The following is a 20275-nucleotide window of genomic DNA, read 5'->3' as shown; positions in this document are numbered from 1 at the left end:
CCAATTGGAACTGTATGGATTTTTAAGGCCTTTAGACATCGTATTTAATGCCATTGAGGGCCTTGATTCTCACAAAATCCATTTAGATCCTTTTAACGATCTTTAATGACCCGCAGAAACCTTGTAATAACGCCTAATAGTTACCTGAAGTGTTAACCGTGATATGAAAAGTTCCTATCGTTACATCCCTACACAAGGACAAGACTACACACTAATAGGGGAAAGGAGTGACAATACTAGGGTGTGTGACGAGTGGGTCCCCACAAGGAAAAGACTACACACTGATAGGGGAAAGGAGTGACAATACTAGGGTGTGTGACAATACTAGGGTGTGTGACGAGTGTGTCCCCACAAGGACAAGACTACACTACGGGAAAGGAGTGTAAACTGACAAAAAGAAAGTGAAAGTGTGTCAGGTGGTGCTGAGGCTTTACTGGCAAATGACGAGAGCTCCCCCTGGAGGAAGCGTCGGGAGAAGTGCGTCAGCTGATGATGATGATGATGATGATGATGATAATGGAGGAGGTTGGCCATCACTCGTCCGTCACGGCCGCCGCCATAGGCACGCGCATTGTGCTGCGCGCGCTCGCCGCGAGCTCCTCGATTTCCGTGTTCAACCGTCGAATGACCCACTCCATTGCCTCGCGGCCCTGAGGCAGGAAGATGTAAAAATAAAAAAAATTAAAAAGAGTAAAAACGAGTGAGGAGAACACTGACGTGTGGGAGGTGAAGTTTTGTTTTTCAAGGTGGAGCTCACCTTTCCAGCGTTGACAGACATGGTGTTGGCCATCAGACCCTCCAGGTAGCTGCTTAGGCTGACACCTTTCACGCTGATCAGAGCCTCCTGGGTCAGCACCGTCCTGGTCAACACAACCACATGCTAACTTGGCTAACTGAACTTCTCTGGTAATGCTAATAGCACATGCTAACTTAGCTAAAAACCTCCCTGGCTAATGCTAATAGCACATGCTAACTTAACTAACTAAACCTCCCTGGCTAATGCTAATAGCATATGCGAACTTAGCTAAAAACCTCCCTGGCTAATGCTAATAGCACATGCTAACTTAACTAACTAAACCTCCCTGGCAAATGCTAATAGCATATGCAAACTTAGCTAACAACCTCCCTGGCTAATGCTAATAGCACATGCTAACTTAACTAACTGAACCTCCTTGGCTAATACTAATAGCACATGCTAACTTAGCTAATTGAACCTCCCTGGCTAATGCTAATAACACATGCTAACTTAGCTAACAACCTCTTTGGCTAATGCTAATAGCACATGCTAACATAGCTAACAACCTCCTTGGCTAATGCAAAGAGCATGTGCCAACTTAGCTAACTACCTCCCTGGCTAATTCTAATAGCACAAGCTAACTTAACTAACTGAACCTCCCTGTTTAATGCTAATAACACATGTTAACTTAGCTAACCAACTCCCTGGCTCATGCTAATAGCACATGCTAACTTAACTAACTGAATCTCCCTCGGGCGGAATAGCTCGGTTGGTAGAGTGGCCGTGCCAGCCACTTGATGGTTCCAGGTTCAATCCCCGCTTCTGCCATCCTCGTCATTGCCGTTGTGTCCTTGTGCAATACACTTTACCCACCTGCTCCCAGCGCCACCCACATTAGTTTAAAAATGTAACTTAGATATTGGGTTTCACAATGTAAAGCGCTTTGAGTCACTAGAGAAAAGTGCTATATAAATATAATTCACTTCACTTGACTTCACTCCCTGGGTAATGCTAATAGCACATGCTAACTTAGCTAACAACCTCCCTGGCTAATGCCAACAGCACATGCTAACTTAGCTAACAACCTCCCTGGCTAATGCTAATAGCACGTGCTAACTTACATAACTGAACCTCCCTGGCTAATTCTAATAGCACATGCTAACTTAGCTAACAACCTCCCTGGGTAATTCTAAAATGCAACTGAACCTCCCTGGCTAATGCTAATAGCACATGCTAACTTAGCTAAAAATCTACCTGGCTAATTCTAATAGTACATGCTAACTTATCATAAAAACCTCCTTGGCTAATGGTAATAGCACATGCTAATTTATCTAACAGAACCTCCCTGGCTAATTCTAATTCCTATTGAACTGAATTAAAATCTATTTAATCTGTGCTTGACCCTCCCAAAACACCACAGTTTTAACATGTAACATGCATGTTAAAAAAGTATTGTTTGAAAAACATTACAGTAGCATGCACTTATAGCGCCATGGAGGAGTTGTGGGATCCGGTATTCAGACAAGACAAAATGGCGCCATTACTTGTCAGGGTCCTGCGGATGTGGCTTGTACGTCAACTTCTCGTCCACAGACACCAAATTAGTAAAGGATATCTGAAAGGAGCAAACAAGCCTTCAAGTCAGTCCTCAAACACTCTACACGTGTCAGCAAACCATGTATTGCATCTCCCTATAGACCGGAAAGTTCAATGTCCCAATGGCGGTATATACCGGTATCTTTTAAAAACGTGCACAGTTTTTAGTGTTTTATGGCTAAATAACCAGTGTTGAGAGTACTTATTCACGATTAATATATTTAGAGATTATTAGTGTTGTAAGCAGTTACGTGTCGTTTACTCTTCTAAAGTAATTAGTCAGCTGTTATGTCAAAGCAGTTTCCGCTCATTTTGTCGGGTTTCTCACACTAGAGCTAAACATTCGACACACCGAGTGAGCGGCAGAGATGAGCTACCGTTAGCTGCTATGCTAAGTCGCTAACAGACGTGAACAACACAAACTTAATGTTTCAAATATGGCGGTGTTATAGAGGCAGCGTTTACATGCTAGAGATGTTGAAGTGTGATGATAATCTCACATCGTCTCTCAAAAAATTGCTGTGTAAAAAACGCTCTCAACAGTCGGCAATTGTTAACGTGTTGCAACATAAATGAATGTTGAGGACGGACAGACACGTTTCAAGTGTAAAACATACGCGGAGAATGTCTGCCACGACAGAGCAGACAGTGGTGTTTCTTTCTGTCGTTAGAATTAGTACTTTTATTAGTGATTGTGAATCAAAACAGTAGCAATAATATGCCAACTAATGTCTACTTTTAAGTCTGTATGCTATAAAAGGAGTAGAAAATAATGACATACTTGCCAACCTTGAGACCTCAGAATTAGGGAGATATTCAAAAGGCCCGCTGGGGGTGGGGTGTGTGTGTGTGTGTGTATATATATATATATATATATATATATATATATATATATATATATATATATATATATATATATATATATATATGTATGTATGTATGTATGTATGTATGTATGTATATATATATATAGCTGTAATTCACTGAAATTCAAGTTTTTTTTATGTGTATATATATATATATATATATATATATATAAAAGAAATACTTGAATTTACAGTGAATTACAGCTATATATATATATATATATATATATATATCTGTAATTTACTGGAATTCAAGTATTTATTTTATTATACATATATATATATACACATAAAAAAAACTTGAATTTCAGTGAATTACAGCTATATATATATATATATATATATATATATATATATATATATATATATATATATATATATATATATATAAATAAAAGGAGGATAGGGATGATGTTCATTAAGAAATTATCGATGTCGATGCCTTTAGCGAATCCTCTTATCGAACCGATTCCTTATCGAATCTCTTATCTAATCCAGATAGGTTGTTGTGTGTGCACTGAGTTCCAAAAGCCATAAATGTTATGTGACTGGGCCGGCACGCTGTTTATATGGAGGAAAAGCGGACGTGACTGAGGACAGCATGCTGCCGTTAAAGGGTGAAGGTTTCAGGTGAGAGAGGACTTCTAAAGGCACGCCCCCAATATTGTTGTTCGGGTGGAAATGGGGAGAAATTTGTGAGAATGGTTGCCCCGGGAGATTTTCGGGAGGGGAACTGAAATTCGGGACTCTCCCGGGAAAATGGGGAGGTTTGGCAAGTATGCATAATGACCATAATATCGGCAATAATTATCCAAGCCAACTCACGTTTGTAGATTGGAGCTGAAAGATCTTGTGTCGGGGGTCCACTACTGAACGTTCTTGGACATAAGTGTGAGATCGTGAGGCTCCAATGATCTGCGCACACAACACACACACACACACACACACACACACACACACACACACACACACACACACACACACACACACACACACACACACACACACACACACACACACACACACACACACACACACACACACACACACACACACACACACACACACACACACACACACACACACACACACACACACACACACACACACACACACACACACACACACACACACACACACACACACACACACACACACACACACACACACACACACACACACACACACACACACACACACACACACACACACACACACACACACACACACACACACACACACACACACACACACACACACACACACACACACACACACACACACACACACACACACACACACACACACACACACACACACACACACACACACACACACACACACACACACACACACACACACACACACACACACACACACACACACACACACACACACACACACACACACACACACACACACACACACACACACACACACACACACACACACACACACACACACACACACACACACACACACACACACACACACACACAGAGTCATGACATGAATCATCACACTTCACACACTAGCCGTGTCGTAGGAGCGCACTAACAGATTTGGCGATGGCGGGCAGACCCCACTCGGCGCTGAGCAGTCTTTGACTGTGTAAGCGTCCGTCCTTGTCCACACTTCTGTCCAGGACGTCCACACCGAAGACGTTGGGGCTCATGGGGTTGGGGTACTTCTGCATGGCCGCCTTGGTCACCGTCTCCCAGGGGTGGCTGTGGGAAGAAGAAGAGTGGCCATGGGTCGCTGGTGAACAAGAGGAGGATTTGACCATCTGACCAGGATGACTGACATTTCAGGAAAAGGACACATTTAAGGTGTTAGACTCTGGAAAGGCACAATTGGTCAAATAAAAATGTCAAATGGAGCCTGCTCCACATGCAACCTGCACATTCACATGTGCATAGTAGCAACATCTGTCCCCTCAGAGAGAATCTTCTCCAAACAGGATCTCTCAAAACTGAGGCCATTGTTTTTTTGTTTTTTATTGCCAATCTTCGCTAAAACCTCACCTAGATGCTGCTAATTATTTTTTGTTTTGCACATTCTGAGTTATACTTTGTTGAGTGAGGACTTGATTGCGTTTTTTCACAAATTAAAATGGTTCTTTTTTTCATTTAATATGTACTCATGTACAGTATATATTCAGGTATGTTAAGTTTATTGATAAAGCCACATATATACTATACAGTGTTCCCTCACTACAACGCGGTTCACTTTACGCGGCCTCGCTGTTACACTGATTTTTTTTGTGTGTGTAATTTTTTACAGTGTTGCATGTTTGTTTGGCAGCACGGTGGAACAGGGGTTAGTGCATGTGCCTGGGTTCAATCCCGGGCTCGGGATCTTTCTGTGTGGAGTTTGCATGTTCTCCCCGTGACTGCGTGGATTCCCTCCGGGTACTCCGGCATCCTCCCACCTCCAAAGACATGCACGTGGGGATAGGTTGATTGGCAACACTAAATGGTCCCTAGTGTGTGGATGTGAGTTTGAATGTTGTCTGTCTATCTGTGTTGGCCCTGTGATGAGGTGGCGACTTGTCCAGGGTGTACACCGCCTTCCCCCCGAATGCAGCTGAGATAGGCTCCAGCGCCCCCCGCGGCCCCAAAAGGGACAAGCGGTAAAAAATGGATGGATGGATGGTATTATTTAATAAGTGTATCATATGTTAATAAGGTGGTATTCATTAAATAAGTGTACCAAATGTTAAAGTGGTATTATTAAATAAGTGTACCAAATGCTAAGGTGGTATTATTAAATAGCTGTGTAGTGATTTGTTGTCAAATGTTAAGGTGGTATTATTAAGTAACTAAAATTGGTTGGGTGTCAAATGTTAAGGTGGTATTATTAAATAACTACAATTGGTTGGTCGTCAAATGTTAAGGTGGTATTATTAACTAACTACAATTGGTTGGTTGTCGGGGCAGCACGGTGGAAGAGGGGTTAGTGCGTCTGCCTCACAATACGAAGGTCCTGAGTAGTCGTGAGTTCAATCCCGGCCTCGGGATCTTTCTGTGTGGAGTTTGCATGTTCTCCCCGTGACTGCGTGGGTTCCCTCCGGGTACTCCGGCTTCCTCCCACCTCCAAAGACATGCACCTGGGGATAGGTTGATTGGCAACACTAAATTGGCCCTAGTGTGTGAATGTTGTCTGTCTATCTGTGTTGGCCCTGCGATGAAATGGCGACTTGTCCAGGGTGTACCCCGCCTTCCGCCCGATTGTAGTTGAGATAGGCTCCAGCGCCCCCCGCGACCACGAAGGGAACAAGCGGTAGAAAATGGATGGATGGATGGTTGGTTGTCAAATGTTAATGTGGTATTATTAATTAAGTAGAATTGGTTGGTTGTCAAATGTTAAGGTGGTATTATTAAATACAAACCCCGTTTCCATATGAGTTGGGAAATTGTGTTAGATGTAAATATAAACGGAATACAATGATTTGCAAATCCTTTTCAACCCATATTCAATTGAATACACTACAAAGACAAGATATTTGATGTTCAAACTCAAACTTTATAGTTTTTTGCAAATAATAATTAACTTAGAATTTCATGGCTGCAACACGTGCAAAAGGAGTAGGGAAAGGGCATGTTCACCACTGTGTTACATCACCTTTTATTTTAACAACACTCAATAAACGAATGGGAACTGAGGAAACTAATTGTTGAAGCTTTGAAAGTGGAATTCTTTCCCATTCTTGTTTTATGTAGAGCTTCAGTCGTTCAACAGTCCGGGGTCTCCGATGTCGTATTTTACGCTTCATAATGCGCCACACATTTTCGATGGGAGACAGGTCTGGACTGCAGACGGGCCAGGAAAGTACCCGCACTCTTTTTTTTACGAAGCCACGCTGTTGTAACACGTGCTGAATGTGGCTTGGCATTGTCTTACTGAAATAAGCAGGGGTGTCCATGAAAAAGACGGCGCTTAGATGGCAGCATATGTTGTTCCAAAACCTGTGTGTACCTTTCAGCATTAATGGTGCCTTCACAGATGTGTAAGTTACCCATGTCTTGGGCACTAATGTACCCCCATACCATCACAGATGCTGGCTTTTCAACGACATCCTCGGTACAAAGCCCACCTTTATATACATATATATATACACATCTATATATATACATCTATATATATACCTATACTGGCTCACCTGCACTGGCTTCCTGTGCACTTAAGATGTGACTTTAAGGTTTTACTACTTACTAGAGATGCGCGGTTTGCGGACACAACCGCGGAGTCCGCGGATTATCCGCGGATCGGGCGGAGGAAATAAAAAAAATAAGATTTTATCCGCGCGCGGGTCGGGTCGGGCGGATTAATTAGATTTTTTTTTTTTTTTTTTTTTTTGCGGGTGGCAGTTAAACCAATTCGGAAATATATATACATAGTTAAATGTTGTTACACACATACGAAAAACGAGCAGGCACCTGCTGCATATGCCACAACAGAAGAAAAAAAAAGAAAAGAGATGGACACTTTTACGGAGCGGAGAAGGGACGCCTCGCCGGGGTCCGGGACCGAGGCCCCTTCCCCCGAGAGGGCCCCACCGGGAGCCGTAGCTGAGGCGATCCGCGAGAAGGGCCCGACGCACGTCCAGGGTCACTACCGCGCCCACCGCACCGACACCCCGCCTCGTCCGCCTTCGCCGCGGCCGGCGTCACGCGCAGCAGGTAAGCAGCTTACCTGCCCGCCACCCCCGTGGCCGGGGGCTCGTAACATGGGTCACTCCGCGCGCTCCGCCCGCGCAGCTTACCTGCCCGCCACCCCTGTTGCCGGGGGCGCGTAACAGGGGTCACTCCGCGCGCAGTGCGCTCACGAAAGGGGTGGGGCTCACCCTGGTTGATATAGAGAGCAGGACGGTGGCCATTGAAGTCGGAACCCGCTAAGGAGAGTGTAACAACCCACCTGCCGAATCAACTAGCCCTGAAAATGGATGGCGCTGGAGCGTCGGGCCCATACCCGGCCGTCGCCGGCAGCGAGACGCGCTTGGAGGTGCGCTCAGCGCGGCTCCCATATGATTGCGCACTGGTGTGCGTCTGGGTCGTGACAGCGTGGCACGCGAAAGTCTGTGCTGCATTGGGTCAGTCTCCTTTCTTTAACAGGCAAAAGCTTTATAACCGGCTCACTAATGCCTTGCATCGTCAATATTAGATATATAACAACGGGCGGGTGCGGGCGGATGGCGGGCGAGTGCAGTTCTGATCAAACGTTACATCGGGTGGATGGCGGATGGTTGACGACTTTATGACGCGGTTACGGATGAAATAAATTGCCTATCCGCGCATCTCTACTACTTACGTATAAAATACTACACGGTCTAGCTCCAGCCTATCTTGCCGATTGTATTGTACCATATGTCCCGGCAAGAAATCTGCGTTCAAAGAACTCCAGCTTATTAGTGATTCCCAGAGCCCAAAAAAAAGTCTGCGGGCTATAGAGCGTTTTCTATTCGGTCTCCAGTACTATGGAATGCCCTCCCGGTAACAGTTAGAGATGCTACCTCAGTAGAAGCATTTAAGTCCCATCTTAAAACTCATTTGTATACTCTAGCCTTTAAATAGCCCCCCCTTTTTTTAGACCAGTTGATCTGCCGTTTCTTTTTTTTTCTCCTCTGCTCCCCCCTCTCCCTTGTGGAGGGGGAGACACACAGGTCCGGTGGCCATGTATGAAGTGCTGGCTGTCCAGAGTCGGGACCCGGGGTGGACCGCTCGCCTGTGCATCGGTTGGGAACATCTCTGCGCTGCTGACTCGTCTCCGCTCGGGATGGTTTCCTGCTGGTCCCACTATGGACTGGACTCTTACTAATATGTTGGATCCACTATGGACTGGACTCTCACAATATTATGTCAGACCCATTCGACATCCATTGCATTCGGTCTCAACTAGAGGGGGGGGTTACCCACATATGCGGTCCTCTCCAAGGTTTCTCATAGTCATTCACATCGACGTCTCACTGGGGTGAGTTTTTCCTTGCCCTTATGTGGGCTCTGTACCGAGGATGTTGTTGTGGCTTGTGCAGCCCTTTGAGACACTTGTGATTTGGAGCTATATAAATAAACATTGATTGATTGATTGAATGTTTGGGTTCCTTAATAGAAAATATAATGACGTTTGACAAATAATGAGCAATGTTGTTATGAAGTTCACTTTCCAAAACGCAGTTTTCTATTGTCTGCAAGGACAAAAAAGCTACCGTATTTTCCGCACTATAAGGCGCACCTAAAAACCACAAATTTTCTCAAAAGCTAACAGTGCGCCTTATAACTCGGTGCGCTTTATTACGATTAATTTTCATAAAGTTTCGATCTCGCAACTTCGGTAAACAGCCGCCATCTTTTTTCCCGGTAGAACAGGAAGCGCTTCTTCTTCTACGCAAGCAACCGCCAAGGAAAGCATCCGCCCCCATAGAACAGGAAGCGCTTCTTCTTCTACCCGCCCCCGGAAGAAGAAGAAAAAACGCGCGGATATCACCGTACGTTTCATTTCCTGTTTACATCTGTAAAGACCACAAAATGGCTCCTACTAAGCGATCCGGTTCATAAAAAGACGCAATCTCTCCATCCGCACACGGATTACTACCGTATTTCACAGCAACTGAACCGCACTGTGGAACGGGAGCACGTACGGTGAATATTCGCACCACAGGGAATGAGAAGTCATCCTTCACTGTGGTTCTAGCTTGCCATGCTAACTTCCACTCATGGTGATATTCAAAAGGAAGACCTTGCCAAAAGAGACCTTTCCAGCCGGCGTCATCATAAAAGCTAACTCGAAGGGATGGATGGATGAAGAAAAGATGAGCGAGTGGTTAAGGGAAGTTTACGCGAAGAGGCCGGGTGGCTTTTTTCACACAGCTCCGAAGGCGAACACACCTTCACTAAGACGGGCAGACAGCCTCGGACGACATACGCCAACATTTGCCAGTGGATCGTAAATGCTTGGGCAGATATTTCGGTCACAACTGTGGTCCGAGCTTTCCGGAAGGCAGGATTCACAGAACAACAGCGACACTGACTCCCGATGACTTCTACGAGACGGAACCGGCCATTTTGGATACCACGCTTGCGCAACTTTTCAATTCGGACACCGAAGACGAAGAATTCGAAGGATTTACGAATGAAGAATAACTTCAGAAGGTGAGCGCTATGTTTATTTTGTGTGTTGTGACATTAACGTTCGAGCAACATTATGTTGCTATTGCTCTACACCATTTTGAATTTTACTATGTTTGTGATTGCACATTTGCGTACATTTTGGGACAGAGTTGTTAGAACGCTGGTTTTCAATATATTATTAAAGTTTGACTGAACTATCTGACTGTTTTTTTGACATTCACTTTAGCGCAGCGTTTTTTTGACATTCACTTTAGCGCAGCGTAGGCGCGGCTTATAGTCCGGGGCGGCTTATTGGTGGACAAAATTATGAAATATGTAATTCATAGAAGGTGCGGCTAATAATCCGGTGCGCCTTATAGTGCGGAAAATACGGTAATTAATTTTTGAACTTTATAAATTCAGAGCACCCTTCATTTTTGGCCTATCAGATGGTTCGAATATCATTGGAAAACTTTTACATAGATCTTTGCGAATGTTTAAAAACTATATTAAATATATATATATTTTTTTGTCACCTGGTTACACTCCTACAAAGATGTCATTTGATTTGTGAACTTCAGCTCATTTTAATATTCAGTTCAGGCAGCATTACCAATCTCTTTAAAAAATGGGATCGATTCAATTCGGATATTTTCCTATTGACATGTTAAGTCGCACAGCAGCAAAGTGTTGAAGTTATGTAACATAATGATGACGTCAGCCACGAGCTTGATAAGAGATAAGACAACACGTGACAAGTAAAACGAGTTTTAGAAGCAAAAAAAAAAAAGCAAATAATGAACTTTATAGCTTGACCGCTAAAGTTAGCTGACTTGTGCTAGCAGCGCGATGCTAACATGCTAACACTCCCGAGTTAAGTTAGCCTGTTTATTCACAACCAGGTCAAATAGAGCAAGAGAAGGCGGTGATGAATACGACTTGTTGTCCGCAGCAAGGAGAGCAGTTTGGGACACTTTAAGGTGCAGGCAGGCGGTCAAAGTTGGCTAATAGACGAGTTAGCTTGCTGTTAAAAGGCGACAAAACTAGTCATAGAGGAAGTTTAAAAGACAAAAAACTCACTTGAAAATGTGCTCTGACGCCCAGATCTTCATCTTTTTTGCCGGCTTTGAGGGAGCCTGCGAGCCCGGGACGAGGCTGCCGGTGACCACGGGGAGGAAGCAACTTGGGAGGAGGAACTTTGTTAGAAGTGCGGAGTGTCATGGCGGTGACACACACACACACACACACTCCCCCTGGCGGCACCAGCACGCACTACCACTTCTACTCTCAAATAACCAAACTTCTAAACTCAAAATTGCGCTCTAGCGCCCCCTAGGAAAAAAAAAAACTAGACTGCCTGTAACTCCCACTAGGAAGGTCGGAAAAATATGAAACAAAATCCTCTATATAGGTCTGACTTAGACCTAGTTCTCATAATCGTATGTCTTTGGGCTAAAATCAACAGGAAGTTGGCAATTCCCCCTTCAAGACAAAAAAGTACTAAAAACAGTCAGTTTTGCTTCTTTGAGCTGTAATTTGACCCCCTTAACATGCTTCAAAACTCACCGAACTCAACGCACACATCAGGACTGGCTAAAATTGCGATCTAATAAAGAAACCTAACCCCAAATGTAAAAATTGCCCTCTACAGCAATTTTTGAATAAAACTGATAAAAAACTGCTCCTCGGAAGAATAAAATTACAAAACTGCCTGTAACTCCCACTGGGAAGGTCGGAGAGACATGAAACAAAAACCTCTCCGTAGGTCTCACTTAGACCTACATTTCATAAATTGACTACCCCCAGCAAAAATCAACAGGAAGTTTGCTATTCCCCCTTCAATACTAATTTTTTGTCAATACCTGTCACCTTCCTTCTACAACGAACTCCTCTGAGCGCGTTTGTCGTTTCGCCTTCAAAATAACACAGGAGAGACATTGAACCCTTGTGAATACAACAACAGAAGCGCTTTTTAATTAAGTGCTCCGGTTTTGATTTTATGACCCTTCAAAGACCCGCTGCACTCATGCTGCTGCGGTGCTGTTTTTTTAAGATGGCTGCTCTGAAGCAGGAATAACCAACATGCCCACACAATGCAGACAAGGTAGGTACACTAGACAAAAGTCTTGGGACACTTCAGGCTACAAGTAGACAAAAGTATTGGGACACTTAGGACTAGCACCTGCCAAATATGCGGGCCCGTCCAACGCTGCTTGCAGCTTTAATTATATTTGCTATTATACATCTTTATTTATAACGTTCTACATTTACAAACAAGCATATGAACAATAACAATCAAGACAAGGACAAAAACAGTACAATACAGCGCCAAGGGGTTGTAAACTCAATAAAGTAATGATAATAGAATGTAATATATATATATATATATATATATATATATATATATATATATATATATATATATATATATATATATATATATATATATATATGTAACGGGTATAAGAAATACTTTGATTATTTGAGTGAAATTCCTGCTAAAATATGTATATTGTTTGTTATGCAATGAGAGGTCCAATTGCGCCATCTGCTGGTACCTGAAAGTCTGTAAATATGACCGCAAACCGGAAGCTTATTGGCAGACTTCCTGTTCTCTGCTAATGGTAAGCCACGTTTTGATATTGCTCTGCAAAATATTATATATTACACTAAAGCTAACGTGAGATTTATTGTAAGATACACAGTTATTTAATAGCAGTTGAAATGCTACGTTGTGGAATTTTCGATTTGAATTGGTTTTTGCTCACGTCAGCTGTATTACTATTTTGCACTGAAGTCGATATTATTTTCCCCTGTAGACATCGAAATCAGCAGAGGTGCTAACCACATATTGTGTGTATGTGCGTTCTGATCACTCATTGCAGGTAATAATTGTTGCACTATGTGCGTTTTATGTGTCAAGACGTTCATATTTACATTTTTATTGTTCGCCATTTTAACATGCGAACAACGTGGTCTGTCATTTTTGCTAGTCACCACCAGAGGGTGCTAAAAGTCCATTTTAATTATTTGTGTCATGTCTTGTATTGTACTTTGTATTTTTCTATTTTCTATTTCATAAATATATAAAAAAGGATGATGTTGGTTAAAAACCAAGTAAAATATTTTGTATTGAATTAATTGTAATACCAGTAAAGATAAAAGCAAGTTAAAACCACTATACGATCACACACGTTAAAAAGTATACTGTTAAAAGCCATTGTATTAAGTCACATCTGTAATTGTATTTCATGTAATTGTAAAAATATGAAAATGTTATGTACTTGGGCAGACTTCCTGTTCTCTGCTAATGACATCGAAATCAGCAGAGGTGCTAACCACATATTGTGTGTATGTGCGTTCTGATCACTCATTGCAGCTACCAGTAAAGAACCATATCATCCAATCCAGCCTGTGTGTGGGTTCTTGGCGGGACGGGTACACAGCAGTTACATATATATATATATATATATATATATATATATATATATATATATATATATATATATATATATATATCAGTGACGTGCGGTGAGGTTGATGGCTGGTGAGGCACTGACTTCATCACAGTCAGATTTACAAACATATGAACCCTAAAGAGTATTTTATTCACCATTTGATTGGCAGCAGTTAACGGGTTATGTTGAAAAGCTCATACCAGCATTCTTCCCTGCTTGGCACTCAGCATCAAGGGTTGGAATTGGGGGTTAAATCACCAACAATTATTCCCGGGCGCGGCGACCGCTGCTGCCCATTGCTCTCCTCACATCCCAGGGGGTGAGCAAGGGGATGGGTCAAATGCAGATGACAAGTTTCACCACACCTAGTGTGTGTGTGACAATCATTGGGACTTTAACTTAACTTTAACTTTACGCATACAAACTGTAGCACACAAAAAGCACATTTAATAAAAAAAACGTTATTATGGTCTTACCTTTACTTATAAGTGAAACGACTGGGTCGCATAGTGATGCGGATGTGGTTCTCCCAAGGATGCAGACGGCTTCGGACACAGCTTGCAGGTAGGAAAATGATTTATTTTAAATATAAATCATATGGTGAATAACAAAAAGACATGCACGTAGCACAAAAGGCAAAACAAAAGGACTAGCGTGGGAGCTAGCAGGAAAAAATAGCATAGCATGAAATCTAAGTAGTCGTTATTAGTTGTATGGGAACAAACTAGGAAGCCAGACCGAGTGAGGCCAGGGCAAAGACTAAATAGCCCTCTGATTAGTGCCCGGGCAACAGGTGCGCGTCCCGAACACTAACCAGAGGCAGGTGCGTTCAATCTGCTGTCATGGCAACAGAAACAAACTAAACTCAAGGTGCTGAAAACACGTGACACAAACATAAACAAACTCTGATCCGGGCAGCGGATCGTAACAGTACCCCCCCCTTAAAGGACAGATTCCAGATGTCCCTTGACACGAAATAAAACTAGAACCCAAAAAACAAGAAACAGTTCAAGAGTCCAGGGAGGGTGGAGGGAGGATTTGGTGGTGGATCGCCAGGCCACGTGTCCCCGAATCCACCGGGGAAGAGTCAGGTGGCGGCGGCGAGTGGAACGCCGCTGCCGCAGGCGAGGCGGGCGACCACGGAAAGGCCACATTCGTGGCTGCCGAGAAGGTGGGCGTGAGTGGCGCCAGAAGTTCAGCAGCCGGAGAGTTCTACGACTACGTCTCGGGTGTCGCTGCTGTTTGCGCCACTGGCGTCCATAAACAACCCTCCGAGAGCGCCGCTTGCGCAGCCAGACCACTCGAGGTCGCTGAGACGAAGACGAGGAGAGAGCAGACGTCGCCGTGGAAACAGGAGGAGCCGACGTCGCCGTGGAAGCAGGAGGAGCCGACGTCGCCGTGGAGGCAGGAGGAGCCGACGTCGCCGTGGAGGCAGGAGGAGCCGACGTCGCCGTGGAGGCAGGAGGAGCCGACGTCGCCGTGGAGGCAGGAGGAGCCGTCGTCGCCGTGGAGGCAGGAGGAGCCGTCGTCGCCGTGGAGGCAGGAGGAGACGTCGTCGCCGTGGAGGCAGGTGCAGGTTCTGGTACCAGCCGTGGAGCAGGTGCAGGTTCTGGTACCAGCCGTGGAGCAGGTGCAGGTTCTGGTACCAGCCGTGGAGCCGGCGCTGGTGTGGGTACCAGCCGTGGAGCCGGCGCTGGTGTGGGAACCAGCCGTGGAGCCGGCGCTGGTGTGGGAACCAGCCGTGGAGCCGGCGCTGGTGTGGGAACCAGCCGTGGAGCCGGCGCTGGTGTGGGAACCAGCCTTGGAGCCGGCGCTGGTGTGGGAACCAGCCTTGGAGCCGGCGCTGGTGTGGGAACCAGCCTTGGAGCCGGCGCTGGTGTGGGAACCAGCCTTGGAGCCGGCGCTGGTGTGGGAACCAGCCGAGGAGCCGGCGCTGGTGTGGGAACCAGCCGAGGAACTTGGCATGGTGGAGCTTGGCGTGGTGGAGGTACAGGAGACGAAGCTTGGTGTGTCAGCCGAGGTGCAGGAACAGGTGCTAGCCGAGGTGCAGCTGGAGGTGGCCTAGCTGGCGGTTGTGGCTTAGCAGGCCAAAGGACTGGTGGCGGTGGCCGTGCAGGAGGTTGCGGTTTAGCACGCCGAAAGACTGGTGGCGGTGGCCTAGCTGGCGGTTGTGGCTTAGCAGGCCGAAGGACTGGTGGCGGTGGCCGTGCAGGAGGTTGCGGTTTAGCACGCCGAAAGACTGGTGGCGGTGGCCGTGCAGGGGGTTGCGGCTTAGCACGCTGAAAGACTGGTGACGGTGGCCGTGCAGGAGGTTGCGGTTTAGCACGCCGAAAAACTGGTGGCGGTGGCCGTGCAGGAGGTTGCGGCTTAGCTGAGCGCAATGGTGCCACCCCACTAGCACAGTTCCCAGTACTAGCCCCCCCCTCAAGACGCGGATACCAGACGCGCTCTTTGCGGTTTGGAACCGTCTTCAAGGGTGGGTGGGGGGAGGTATGGAGGGGGGTATACTCTTCTTTAAATTGTCCAAATTGACTATTATTACTCCTCACTTGAGATTGGGTGGGAGCACAGGGGGAAAAAATATGTGCAGTGGGCGGAGCAATAGTCACTGGGGGCGGAACCAAGGTCACTGGAGGTGGAGTTTGAAAATCAGAATGTGACTGACTAGACTTACACTTAGCAAAAATGTCCTGATAATGTTTTATCTTGGAATAAAAGTTATTTGGCATTGGCTGACAGAAAGAAGCAGATGGAAAAAAAAAATCTTGCTCAATGACGTCATCGGGAGTGGGCGGGGTTACCTCTTCGGGGGGCGCCAATGAAATGACGTCATTGTTGATGCTGTCCATGTGACTGACAGCCCAATCGGAGAAATGTTTGGCAAAGTGGTCGATTGGGTTGCCAAACATCTGAGGAGGGGAAGTTTGAGCTGCATGTAGCTTGCTTCGGTCCGGGAGAGGAGTTTACAGGAGCGGCGCGTCTTGACAGCGAGGGGAAGACCTTCTGGCCGGCTTCCGTCTTCGCTGACGCGTCCCGTACTGCGGGGGTGTGGCGATGTCCTTGGGCCAAACGGAGTGGATTGGGACCAGCTTTCCGTTGGGACCCCATATCAGGTCCTGGCGCTCCGAGGGGGAATAGCGAAGAGTTTCCGCTTCCATTGCTCGCAACACCTCCCACGTACCTTCGTCAAACTCCTCAATGGCTGCCGCGGGAGAATTGTTATTTGCTGGCTTCCTACTGAAACGACTGGGTCGCATAGTGATGCGGATGTGGTTCTCCCAAGGATGCAGACGGCTTCGGACACAGCTTGCAGGTAGGAAAATGATTTATTTTAAATATAAATCATATGGTGAATAACAAAAAGGCATGCACGTAGCACAAAAGGCAAAACAAAAGGACTAGCGTGGGAGCTAGCAGGAAAAAATAGCATAGCATGAAATCTAAGTAGTCGTTATTAGTTGTATGGGAACAAACTAGGAAGCCAGACCGAGTGAGGCCAGGGCAAAGACTAAATAGCCCTCTGATTAGTGCCCGGGCAACAGGTGCGCGTCCCGAACACTAACCAGAGGCAGGTGCGTACAATCTGCCATCATGGCAACAGAAACAAACTAAACTCAAGGTGCTGAAAACACATGACACAAACATAAACAAACTCTGATCCGGGCAGCGGATCGTAACAATAAGTGCGGGAACAGTGGTGTTCGTGTTGGAGGAGTTGTGAATGAATGAAATATGAAATCCGTGCTGCAGTCTACAGGTGTACCTAATGTTGTGTCCCTGCAGTCGTTCACGGCTCCTCCGGCGCGAGCAATGTTGTTTTTGCACTTTTTGGCTTCTTGTTAAGTGACTTTTTTGGGGTGGATTCGGTCTTGTACGTGGAGGGTTTGGGTGTGGGCTTTGGTTGGTGTGGCGCTCCGGTCGGGGGGTGCAGTCTGCGGCGGAGGTGCATTAACCGGGAGGCGGGAATACGCGAGCCTCACACAGTGCGTCTTCGCAGCAGTTTTATGATTGCTCAGCACAAGAAATACGTTACACACATACAGTTGTTGACAAAATACACTGTACATTATATACCTCAGCTAACTAAACTATGGAAATGTATAATATAATTCATATAGCAATACGGTCTCACTGCACAGCAGGCCAGCAGTTAGCCGAGTCCGCAATCCATGGTGAGGTACGATTGAGTGACGTGCCTCAACTGGCTGCTGATCACCGCACCGTCTCTTCTCAGTATTTGAACGGCAAATGTGAAAATTCAGCAATTTTGAATCCAAATAATCTAAAACTGGTGAAGTTAAATGGAAAATAACTTTATAGTATAATCACTGGATACATATAACAATTTAATTTATTTTTTTTCTTTTTACTTTTTTTTTCTTTCCATGATGGCATATGGTATATATGGTGTATATATATATATATATATATATATATATATATATATATATGTATGTGTGGGAAAAAAAATCACAAGACTATTTAATCTCTACAGGCCTGTATTTCATCTCTACAGGCCTGTTTCATGAGGGGGGGTACCCTCAATCGTCAGGAGATTTTTATATATATATATATATATATATATATATATATACAGTTGTGGTCAAAAGTGTACATACACTTGTAAAGAATATAATGTCATGGCTGTCTTGAGTTTCCAATCATTTCTACAACTCTTATTTTTTTGCGATAGAGTGATTGGAGCACATACTTGTTGGTCACAAAAAACATTCATGAAGTTTGCTTCTTTTATGAATTTATTATGGGTCTACTGAAAATGTGAGCAAATCTGCTGGGTCAAAAGTATACATACAGCAATGTTAATATTTGCTTACATGTCCCTTGGCAAGTTTCACTGCAATAAGGCGCTTTTGGTAGCCATCCACAAGCTTCTGCTTGAATTTTTGACCACTCCTCTTGACAAAATTGGTGCAGTTCAGCTAAATGTGTTGCTTTTCTGACATGGACTTGTTTCTTCAGCATTGTCCACACGTTTAAGTCGGGACTTTTGGAAGGCCATTCTAAAACCTTCATTCTAGCCTGATTTAGCCATTCCTTTACCACCTGTGTTTGGGGTCATTGTCCTGTTGGAACACCCAACCCAAGACCCAACCTCCGGGCTGATGATTTTAGCTTGTCCTGAAGAATTTGAAGGTAATCCTCCTGTTTCATTGTCCCATTTAAAGCACCAGTTCCATTGGCAGCAAAACAGGCCCAGAGCATAATACTACTACCACCATACTTGACGTTAGTTATGGTGTTCCTGGGATTAAAGGCCTCACCTTTTCTCCTACAAACATTTTGCTGGGTATTGTGGCCAAAAAGCTCAATTTTTGTTTCATCTGACCACAGAAGGTCTTATCTTTGTCTATGTGATTTTTCAATTCCAGCAGAAAGAGGAAATATACAACAAAACAACACCTGATGGAATGGCATCAAATACAATAGCAAATTGTTTGGGAGTTACAGGGATCTTAAAATGGTTGAGAAAGTCTTGATCATTAAAAAGTTGACCTTCCTTATTGAAAAGCTGACTCACTGAAATACCATTCTTGAACCAACTGTTGATTTCCTTTTGTAACATATGTCTTTATTGTTCCGGGTGAAGTATTTGGTAGGTGAGAAATGGTGCTTGTAGAGAAGAGAGCATGCCAGAAGGGCTTGTTTGTGGAAGTTTGAAAGAGCAACAGCAATCCTATCAATGTTGTAGTTACACAATCATTTACCATTTACCATTTGTAGTTACACAATAACACACATTTTAGGCCTCCAAGGTTAGAAAATACATGATGAGAAATAAAGTTCCAAATAGTTTCAAATAGTGTCTTATCCAATTCATCTTGAAGGTGTTGTTTAGTGTCGTGAAATCCAGAAAGTTTAGACCACCCTGACTGTAATTGTTCATTAGAACAGATTTCTTAATATAATGAGTTTTGCTTTTCCAAATAAAGTCAACAAGTATTTTGTCAATAGTCTTACCGTATTTTCCGCACTATAAGGCGCACCGGATTATTAGCCGCACCTTCAATGAATTACATATTTCATAACTTTGTCCACCAATAAACCGCCCCGGATTATAAGCCGCGCCTACGCTGCGCTAAAGGGAATGTCAAAAAAACAGTCAGATAGGTCAGTCAAACTTTAATAATATATTGAAAACCAGCGTTCTAACAACTCTGTCCCAAAATGTACGCAAATGTGCAATCACAAACATAGTAAAATTCAAAATGGTGTAGAGCAATAGCAACATAATGTTGCTCGAACGTTAATGTCACAACACACAAAATAAACATAGCGCTCACCTTCTGAAGTTATTCTTCATTCGTAAATCCTTCGAATTCTTCGTCTTCGGTGTCCGAATTGAAAAGTTGCGCAAGCGTGGTATCCAAAATGGCCGGTTCCGTCTCGTCGAAGTCATCGGAGTCAGTGTCGCTGTTGTTCTGTGAATCCTGCCTTCCGGAAAGCTCGGACCACAGTTGTGACCGAAATATCTGCCCAGGCATTTACGATCCA

At 44.6% G+C, this 20275-nt stretch overlaps 1 protein-coding gene across 1 annotated transcript; it reads right to left on the bottom strand.

The window, feature by feature from the left end:
* Positions 1-412: 412 nt before the first annotated feature.
* On the bottom strand, positions 413-11536 carry LOC133622698 (PRELI domain containing protein 3B-like). Its single transcript, XM_061985562.2, has 6 exons — positions 11385-11536; positions 4757-4925; positions 4024-4113; positions 2281-2351; positions 758-860; positions 413-650 (listed from the first exon to the last, which is right to left on the bottom strand). The coding sequence occupies exons 1-6, from the start codon at positions 11414-11416 to the stop codon at positions 534-536; spliced, it is 582 nt and encodes a 193-aa protein (XP_061841546.1). The 5' UTR covers positions 11417-11536; the 3' UTR covers positions 413-533.
* Between the last annotated feature and the right edge of the window lie 8739 nt (positions 11537-20275).

Source organism: Nerophis lumbriciformis, linkage group LG23 (assembly GCF_033978685.3).
Source record: "Nerophis lumbriciformis linkage group LG23, RoL_Nlum_v2.1, whole genome shotgun sequence".
In the NCBI taxonomy this organism is placed as follows: Eukaryota; Metazoa; Chordata; class Actinopteri; order Syngnathiformes; family Syngnathidae; genus Nerophis; species Nerophis lumbriciformis.
Note: the sequence above shows the minus strand (reverse complement) of the source record. Positions and strands in the feature narration are given on the sequence as shown.